Below are 9360 nucleotides of genomic sequence, written 5' to 3'. Positions count from 1 at the left end.
TGGCGCAAAGGGCTAGTGCACGTGCAGGGGTCGCATTATTGGCATGGCTTGAGCAACTCTGGTGTGACCCTGGATAAAACAAACATCCTTCTCTAAGAATCCAAAACTCTGGCCTCAGTGATTAATGGGCTTATGGTAGAGGCACTAGGTGCCTTGAGTTGAGTCGCTGTTGGGGATCAGCAGGATTTGGGCGGGCACTCAGTTCAGGGAATCTAGCTTTCAAGGGGTCCTTGCGGCGCCATGAGCCAACTAAGAGCGCGCCTCCTGTCTTCTTAGTGATCATTGGCTGGGCAGAGGTGAGTGACGGGTTCTGGGCCAATGGGAGGTGGGTTATCACCACACTACTTCCGGCTGTGCTTTAATCTCGCCGCGCGCTGTGGCCGTCTGTCTCCGAGGGAACCACCGGAACCTGCGCCGCACAGGCTGAACCGCGAAAGCCAAAAGCGCTGGTTTCGTAGGCTCTGGGCTCTGACACCGAGCTACACGGCCCGGCCGGCCCTTGTGGGTGGTAGGATCCTCTATCTCGACCTGCGCTCTCGGCGGGACAAGCTCACATAGGGCCGAAGCGGCTGCGCAGGTTCGACCGAGCTTGGACGCGATTGGACGGGACTGCAGGTAAGCTCGCCTTCTAGGTGACGTCATAGACCTAGCTGACGATTGGTCATGGGGCAGCCGCCGCAGCCAATGGGCGCCTCGCCCAGAGCGCGGCGCTTTAAACATTTCTCATGGCTCTGGCGGCCGCACCGGTGAGCGGAGCTGGGTTTGCAGCTTGTAGGCTCCGAGTCGGGGTCAGAAGACCAATTGGTGGTGGTGTTGGCAAGGAGCTGGGAACCCTGAATCTAGTCAAGAAGATTTGGTTGCAGGAGAGACCTAATAACGGACTCGGCGTTGGAAGTGGCCGAGAAGTTCTGGCCAAGCCAGCGCGTTGTCTGGAGGCGGCGTTTTTGCCGTCCTTTACCCTGGATACCCAGAGCCGCCCTTCGCTTCCGCTTAGAATGCGACCTCGTGAAATATTTGCACTTGCAACCCGTATTTGCTATTTCGTCTATGAGATACACACACACATAGTTAAAGGGAAGAAGCCAGATTGGACTCAGGGAGGCCAGGTGGACGGGGAAGGACAGATGTGCGCTCCGGAGCATTGCCACCTCGCAGACGCACTCCTCCGTGGAGCGAGCACTGTGCACTAGAGTCCCCGTGTCCAGACTGAGAATAGTGTCTGGATTCCTTTCTCTGCAGTCTTCTCCGAGAAAGGGGACCGACGTTCTGGTCCCCTACATCCAAGGGATGGTGCACGCTGGGGATTTGGGTTGGGGGTGGCTCCATCCTAGGCACGTTCCCAGACATGAGTCAGAGGAGGGATAGGGAACGTTTGTGGTGGTGCCTCCCCGCTAGGCTAGCAGGGTGATATTTTCTGTTTTCCAAATAGGACAGCTTCAACTCCGGAAGGGACAACGACGTGGCAGCGGGTCCCGGAGAACCTCCGGGGTGTTGGCCCCCGACCCTGCCCCGCGAAGCGCGGGGCATGGCGGGGGCGCACCCAGCCGTCTGGTTCGGCTTCGGCTTCTGCGGCTTCGGGCAGGTGCCTGGCTCCGGGAGTGGGCGCCAGGTTCTCCGCCCCGAGCGACTGCTGGACGCCGACATCTGCCGCGTGAGCGCCGGCTGGAGCTACACGGCAGTGCTGACCCGTGAGCCCCCCGTCCCGGCCAGCCCCAGGCCCCGTGCGCGTCCTGCCCCGCTCTGCAGCCCCGCTCTCCGCCCCGCAGGTGCCGGTCGGCTGCAGCTGTCGGGCTCGGCGGACGGCGGGGCGGGCGGCTGCACGGACGTGTGGGCCTCGGAGGATCTACTGGTGCTGCTGCGCTCGCGGCCGGGCCCGGGGCCACGCATCGAGCTGCAGGCTTGGGAGCCCGCGGCGGCGTTGCGCGGGGATCCCCGCTGGACTCGGCTTCTGGAAGACGACAGCGAGTCGGACGACGGAGGTGGCGGTGATGGTCAACCCGGGCCGCTGCCCCTGCTGCCCGGCGCCCGCGCCTACGTGAGCCCGCGGCCGCCCCACTACCGGCCTCTGGGCCCGGAGCTGCGGGCGCGCAGGTTGGAGCTGGGCGCGGAGCACGCTCTGCTGCTGGATGCCACCGGCCAGGTGTTTTCCTGGGGCGCGGGAAGGTGAGTCGGGGTAAGGTAGGGGTCTCGGAGGCGCTGGAAGGTTTGTGGGGGCGTGGCTCAGGTCTCCAGGTCTTGGGGAGCGGAGTGGAGGCGTGGCCGGGTCTCGGGGGGCGTGGCCTGGGTCTCGGAGCCTGGGAACGGGAGTGGGGGCGTGGCTTAGGTTTCGGGGGCGCGGAAAGGTGAGTAGGGGCGTGGCCTGGGTTTTTAGGGATGTGGGGAATGGAGTGGGGGCGTGGCCAGATTTTCGGGGGCGTGGCCTTAGTTGGAGGTCGCGGAGAGGGGGGCAGGGGCGTGGCCCGGGTTTCGGGGGCGTAGTCTAGGTCTAGGGGGCGTAGGGGAGGGAAATAGGGGTGTGGTCCGGATCTTGGGGCGTGGCCAGCCGCGGGGCTGGCAGGTAAACGTGACTGAGAGTGGGGAGACCTCAGCGGCGACCCCCTCACCAGGCATGGACAGCTCGGCCACGGGACGCTGGAGCCCGCGCCGGAGCCCAGGCTGCTGGAGGCGCTGCAGGGCCTGAGCATGGCCGCGGTGGCCGCGGGTGGCTGGCACTCGGTGTGCGTGAGCGGTGAGTGACCCCTTTCTTACAAGTTGGGAGGGGGCCCAGCCTCATGCCCCCTTCCTCCGCCTCCTCCAGTTCTGGGGCGCCAGGCAGGCTTCCACTTTGCACAGTCCCCTCCTCCCGGACTCCTGAATTGCCCCCCAGGTCAGCCCCTCGCCACCCCTAAGTTGTTTCTGCTCTCATTGCCACTCTGCCCTGCTTTCTCCAGCGGAGAGGGGCAGCCCGAGGAAGTGAGTGGCAGAGAGGGGAGGTGGCATACCCCTTCCCCCCATCTCCTTCCCTCCCACCCGCCTTGCTGGTGATGGAGGGAGCAAACAGGCCGTAAGGGCAGCTGTGGGGACGGGGAATTATGTTTCTCAGGGTTGGGGGCTTGGGAACCAACTTCTGGGTTCCTTGGGACTGAGCAAGTGGTTCTGTTTGAAACGGGAAGATTGTTCTGGAACCCCGCAGTGGGACTGTTGGGAGAGGTCAGTGATTGGGTTTGAAAAATGCCTAAGACAGGGGCTCAGGCAAAACCTTTTAGAAAGGTTGACTCCCCACTCACCTGTGTGCAATTTGAGGGGACAATGGGCCAACACGGGAAAAGAGGAAGGTCTGGGAGAGGCGGTTAAATTAGGTGGCATTTGGAGAGAACTCTACTGTAAGCCTGGGCCCTTGGCCCTTATCTTGAGGAAAGAGTGGGGCACAGGGTGTAGGAATTTGTGATCAGTGTACCCTGGCTTATTTTTGTTTTCTTCATTTGCCAATCTTATTTCCCAGTACTTCCAAACGTGTTTTTAGTTAAACATTCAGCCCTGTCTTCCTTGGCTCCACAGAACCCCCTCAGCTGATACCCAGTTTTGCGGGAAGGGCAGACTTGTTTGGATTTTTCTAGCTGCAGTGTTCTATTGTGTAATATTCTCCATCTTCTCCCCTTTCAAAAACATTAGGGCCAACATGTGTGCCCCACACGGAGCCACACCCCTGCTTGCTTTTCTCACCCCATCTCTTAGCTGCTGTGAATCACTGCAGTACACGGGAGGATTTGAGTTAATGTTTTCCTTGTTTGGTTTTGGGGTCACACCTGGCAGTGCTCAGAGATCACTTTTTTTTTTTTTTCTTTTTGGGTCACACCCGGCAATGCACAGGAATTACTCCTGGTTCTGCACTCAGGAATTACTCCTGGCGGTGCTCAGGGGACCATATGGGATGCTGGGAATTGAACCCGGGTCGGCTGCGTGCAAGGCAAACGCCCTACCCACTGTGCTATCGCTCCAGCCCCTCAGGGCTCACTTTTGACTCTGCTCAGTGATCAGTCCGGTTCAAGGGAACATACCGGGTGCAGAGGATTTAACCTGGCTAGCCACATGCAAGGTCAGTGTTCTACCTGCAGTATTACATCTTTCCCCTCCATGTTTTGTTTTGCTTTTGGGTGCTCAGAGTTACTCTTGTTTTTGCACTCAGGAATTAACTCATGGCAGTGCTCAGGGGACCATATGGGATGCAGGGACTAAAGCTGGTTCCAGCCATGTGCAAAGCAAATGCCCTAACCCACTGAATTAGCTTTTGTCTTTCTAATATTTTCTTGCTGCACAAAAGCTTTTTTATCTTATTGTTTGGGGCTACACCCAGCACATGACTCTGTACTTTGGGCTCACTCAGTGACTACTGGCTCTTTGCTCAGGGATCACTCCTGGTGGGACTTGGGGGACCGTATGGGATGCTGGGGATCAAACCAGGGATCAGCCACATGCAAGGCAAGTGCCTTAACCCCTGTACACTCACCACACAAAAAGGGCTTTTCAAATGTTCTGTAGTCTCAGTTGTTTATTTTGTTTTGTTAAGTAATAGGATTATTCTGGGGACCTGGAACCCCCTGCATCAATACTTGTCCACCCAGGCTGAGGCCCACAGAGTCATCACTGGGACCCTCCCGGTGCTTGGGGCCCCCAGGTCTGCACCAAGCAGGCCCTGGGGCGCTTGGCTTTGCCTATACCTCTGTGCCCCAGGCCTTCCTGGACGCTTAAGTGGTTTATTTTTGCTTTCACCTCCCTAGTCTAGTCCCACAGACATTTCTTTCTTTTTGTTATTGGGTCACACCCAGTGGTGCTCAGGGATCACTCCTGACAGGGCTTGGGGACTATATGTAGTGTTAGAGATTGAACCCAAGTCGGTTTCATGCAAGCAATACCTTCTGTACTATGCTCCAATTCTCTCAGTGTTACTAGGGTTGGAGGCTTCTTTAGGGGTTTCTTCTATCATCCACAGATAGTTTCCTTTATCCTCCTCCATTCTGGTTCCTCTCTATTTCCACCCTTGAAAGTTGTCTAATTAAGGTCTCTGCTGTGGGACTAGTAGTGATGACAGTCAGCTTGTCTGGATTCTGATTTGGCAGAATGAGAAAACTTTGCCTTCTCAATCTTTCAGAGAGAAGGAAGCGAGCTGTGGTATGATTATATTGAGCATCTCCCCTTTTATGTGCAATGAGGGTTTTTTTGGGGTCACACTCGCTTGCTTGAGGCTACTCTTTGTACATTGGGGATTATGTCTCCCTAGCCTTGAGAATTTTTAGTTTGGGGCTGGAGTAATAGGATAGCGGGGAAGGTGTTTGCCTTGCACGTGGTCAATCCTGGTTCGATCCCCACAGGGTCCCCTGAGCACCACCATCAGTAATCTCTGAGTGCCGAGCCAGGAGTAAGCCCTGAACACTGCTAGGTGTGGCCCAAAAGAGAAAAGTTTTTTAAAAATCATAAATGGGTGCTGTATATTGCCAAATGCATTCTCTGATGTTGGGGTTCATGGGTGCAGTATATAGATATGCCCCACGCTCCTTGAGACTTCTGATGGCCTATTGCTGAAGTCTATTTGCCAGTGTTTTGTTTGTATCTTTTTTTATGTGAGAGATTATTCTGGTTTTGTATTTTTGTGGGAGAGGAGGTACTCCAGAGGTGCTCAGGAGCACTCTGGCAGTGCTCAGAGACAGTCTTAAACGGCCAGTGCCTGAGCCCCTGCTTGGATACACTTCATTGATCTGGAGCTCTTGGGGTCTCGTGTCTGGTGTGCAGTTCCTTCCCCGAGACGGGGGCTTCCCAGCCTGCTCTTCTCTGTCCGTTTCTCTCCTGCTGCTCCCGTTCTTCAGGCTGCCTCTGTGCACGGCTGTTTTCTTAGTTTTTATCTCCACTTTCCTTGTCCCCCACCTCTCTAGTGCTTGCTTTCTGGTCACTTTTTGTTTTGGTTTTGTGTGTTTTGGCTTTTGGGCCACACCCGGCAGTTCTCAGGGCACATCCCTGTCTCTGTGCCCGGGGAATCATGCCTGTCAGGGCTCAGGGGGTCATACAGGATGCTGGGAGTTACACCCGTGCAGGGCAAGTGCCCTCACTGCCATGCCATCGCTCCGGTGCTTCACTGGGATCTGCTGGGACTCGCTGTGTGGGCTCCAGGTTGACACAGTCACCTCGGGGTGCTGAGATGGACCCCATACTTGGTACCACTTTTAGCACCTGGTTGTGCCCCAGGTGTGAGCCCCCTTACTGGGCGATTCCTGCTGCTCCCAGGGTGCTGGTCATTCCTGCTGGCCTGCGGGTCCCCATGGGTGCTGGGGGGTGATACTGGTGTGGGGGGAGACAGGGCCTGCTCCCCTCAACATGAGCCCCCCTTACAGAGTCTGGAGATCTGTACGTCTGGGGCTGGAACGAGTCTGGCCAGCTGGGCCTACCTGCGCGGGGCCTGGGGGAGCCCCAGGTGGCAGAAGGTAAGGCCCCCCCCTTTCATCTAATCCTGCTGAGAAGGCGCACACAGAACCCAGGGGCGCACCTCAACTCAGCGGTGGGGTTCCATGGGAACCGCTTTGTTTTCTTGCCTTCCCCCTTCTGTGTCCTGCAGCCCCCAGCCCTGGTGGCAACGCTGCTGCTGAGGACAGAACGGAGGCGGACACGGCCCCCTACATCGCCGTGCAGCCTTTTCCAGCCCTGCTGGACCTGCCCTCCGGCTCAGATGTCATTGCGGCCAGCTGTGGGTCCCGGCACACAGCGGCCGTCACACGTGAGTCAGGCTTGGTTTGTGTGGTGACTTGGGATGGAGCCTGTGTCCACTCTTCCTGGGGATGCAGACCGAGCGCCCCTAGCAGTGGGGTGACTCAGGATGGAGCCCAGGTCCCCACTGTGGACTCTGTTTCCTGGGACCTGCCTCAGCCAGGGGAACCCCAGGCTGTGGCCTGTCTGTCAGGCACCCCCACACCTGCCATGGGCTCCAGGGGACCTTGGCTGCCCCCATCATGGGCTCTTTGCTTGCAGGTACAGGGGAGCTGTACTCCTGGGGCTGGGGTAAGTCACTTTGCTTCTGGGATGCTGAAACGAGGGGTGGGGGTGCTGGTCAGACCCCCTTCTCCGGACTGCAGCTGGCCCAGTGGGGACAGCGGACAGGAGAAACGGGCGGGGGCAGTGCTGCTGACCCAGGGCTTTCCCCAGGCAAGTACGGGCAGCTTGGCCACGCCGACACCACCAGCCTGGACCGGCCCTGCCGCGTGCGCTACTTCAAGGAGCAGCGCCTCCGTGTGCTGTCTGTGAGCTGTGGGGCCTGGAGCACGTTCGTGTGTGCGGAGGAGGAGCCGAGAGCAGCCCCGTGAGCCCAAAGGAGCCGAGACCTCACCAGCACGTCACCAGCCTGCAGCTCCCACACACGCACCTCAGCGTCGCTTGGGAGCGCGTCGCTCGGGAACTCGGTGCTCGTCTGGGGTCCTTGTGGTCTTTGCTCCCTGTTCTGGGTTTGGGGAAAGCCGGTGCCCCCGCCTGAGCTCTGCTTTCCGGCACGGTCCTCTCAGCCCACTCTCACTTAGGGGCCTACAGACACTTCTCTACGACGGTTGTCCTTTCCTCAGTCGGTGGTTTAGGGCTGTTCCCTCCCTCTTCTTCTTGTGTTGCTTTGTTGCTTTTCTCTGGAGCTGCACTGGGTGATGCTCAGGGCTGCTCCCCACCTGTGCTGGGACCAGGCTGTGGAAGGCCAAGGCCTGTGGTAGCCCGCCAGGCTCCAATCCCAGTGTTGTCTAGGCAGTGACCAGGGGCACACACGGGCCTGGTTGGTGCTTGCGGGGCCCCATGGCTGAGCTCCCACACATGTGGGGTGGGGGTCTTGTGCTGCCTGGCTGTGGTGTTGCTCAGCGCTTTTGTTGGGGGCTTCCTGCGAGCCCCTCTCTGCGGTGCTTCCCTGCCCCGACCGTGGGCGGGAATGCACAGCAGCCACGCTGGCCCTCTGGCTGCTGTGTCCCTGCCTGGCTCCACAGGCTCTGCCCTTCTGCCACAGCCTTCTGCTCTGTTTTTCTTCTGAATTGAGGTATTAGGGGGCCACAGGGGGTAAGGTGTCAGCCACAATTCTATTCCCAGTATGGTATTCTGAGCACTACTGGGTCATTTCTGAGGTTATGGATAGGAATAGTCAATGAGCACCTGTGTGTGTGGCCCACACCCCTAAGAAAGGAAAAGAAAGTATGTGATGCCTTCCTGTGGTGCTGAGGGGTCTGCGCCAGGTCATGCTCGACTTGTTAGGTCATTGTGGGCTTGAAGGTTCCATGTTGCTCGAACCACACAGGGACCACCAGGCTTGCACAGTGACCAAGCTCAGAATCTTGCATGGGCAAGGCTTTGCCCCACCCCTTACTGAACTGTTTCCTTTTGTCTCTTTAAAGTTCCTTTTAAAATCACATAAGTAAAAAAAAAAATAAAATAAAATCACATAAGTAAAGGGCCAGAGAGATGCTCAATGGCCTGGAGTGCTTGCTTGGCCTGGCGGACATGCTGGGGGCACACCCCACTGTTACGCTGAGGACAGACATTATTTGAACTCTGATGCTTATGCAGGGAATCGTGTTTGTAGTTGGTTCTCTTCTGTTCCTGTTTTGTAGGGTGGCCATGTCATGACAGGGTGTCAGAACTTCAAGTGTTTTGGGAGGGAGGATCACCACCTGAGCACTGCTGGTGTTAAGAAAGTCAATAAACACCCCCAAATTGTTTGTACCCACTGATGGACTGTTTGGACTATCCTTTGTAATGTGGTAGTTTATTATTGTTTTTAATCCCCTCAACAATACTTACTGGGCTGAACACCCAGATGATACTGTCGTTAGGTGTCTGTGTTTTTTTGTTTTGTTTTGTTTTTGGGTCACACCTGGCAATGCACAGGGGTTACTCCTGGCTCTGCACTCAGGAATTACTCCTGGCGGTGCTCAGGGGACCATATGGGATGCTGGGATTTGAACCCGGGTCAGCCGCGTGCAAAGCAAACGCCCTACCCGCTATGCTATCACTCCAGCCCCAGGTGTCTGTGTTTTACAGTGCTTATGTGCTGGTTGCTTCATCTTGGCCTTTTTTCACCTGTTACATGCTTTCCTTTTTTTTTTTTAATTTTTTTTTTTTAATGTGGGAGCACTGCTATTTTTTTTTCTCTTTTTGGGTCACATCCGGTGATGCACAGGGGTTACTCCTGGCTCTGCACTCGGGAATTAGTCCTGGCGGTGCTCAGGGGACCATATGGGATACTGGGAATCAAACCCAGGTCAGCCGTGTGCAAGGCAAACGCCCTACCCGCGGTACTATTGCTCCAGCCCCAGGAGCATTGCTGTTTATTCAGCTGAGTAAGCTGGATGATCCATTGTTTTAGTTGACTGA

At 56.9% G+C, this 9360-nt stretch overlaps 1 protein-coding gene across 1 annotated transcript; it reads left to right on the top strand.

Annotated features, from left to right (window-relative positions):
• The first annotated feature begins 12 nt into the window (after positions 1 to 12).
• Positions 13 to 9360, top strand: RCCD1 (RCC1 domain containing 1). Its single transcript, XM_004617502.2, has 8 exons — positions 13 to 615; positions 1430 to 1688; positions 1767 to 2163; positions 2607 to 2728; positions 6363 to 6452; positions 6584 to 6742; positions 6994 to 7023; positions 7168 to 9360. The coding sequence occupies exons 2-8, from the start codon at positions 1526 to 1528 to the stop codon at positions 7323 to 7325; spliced, it is 1119 nt and encodes a 372-aa protein (XP_004617559.1). The 5' UTR covers positions 13 to 615; positions 1430 to 1525; the 3' UTR covers positions 7326 to 9360.

The sequence above is a fragment of the Sorex araneus genome, chromosome 6 (genome assembly GCF_027595985.1).
Source record: "Sorex araneus isolate mSorAra2 chromosome 6, mSorAra2.pri, whole genome shotgun sequence".
In the NCBI taxonomy this organism is placed as follows: domain Eukaryota; kingdom Metazoa; phylum Chordata; class Mammalia; order Eulipotyphla; family Soricidae; genus Sorex; species Sorex araneus.
The sequence above is the reverse complement of the archived record's forward strand: the minus strand, read 5'-3'. Positions and strand labels throughout refer to the sequence as shown.

Excerpts from the sequence above, each read along its gene's own strand:
- RCCD1 (XM_004617502.2), top strand. The coding sequence starts at position 1,526 with ATGGCGGGGGCGCACCCAGCCGTCTGGTTCGGCTTCGGCTTCTGCGGC. Across the intron at positions 2,164-2,606 it reads TTTTCCTGGGGCGCGGGAAG|GCATGGACAGCTCGGCCACG; the intron begins GTGAGTCGGGGT and ends CCCCCTCACCAG. Across the intron at positions 6,453-6,583 it reads GGAGCCCCAGGTGGCAGAAG|CCCCCAGCCCTGGTGGCAAC; the intron begins GTAAGGCCCCCC and ends TGTGTCCTGCAG.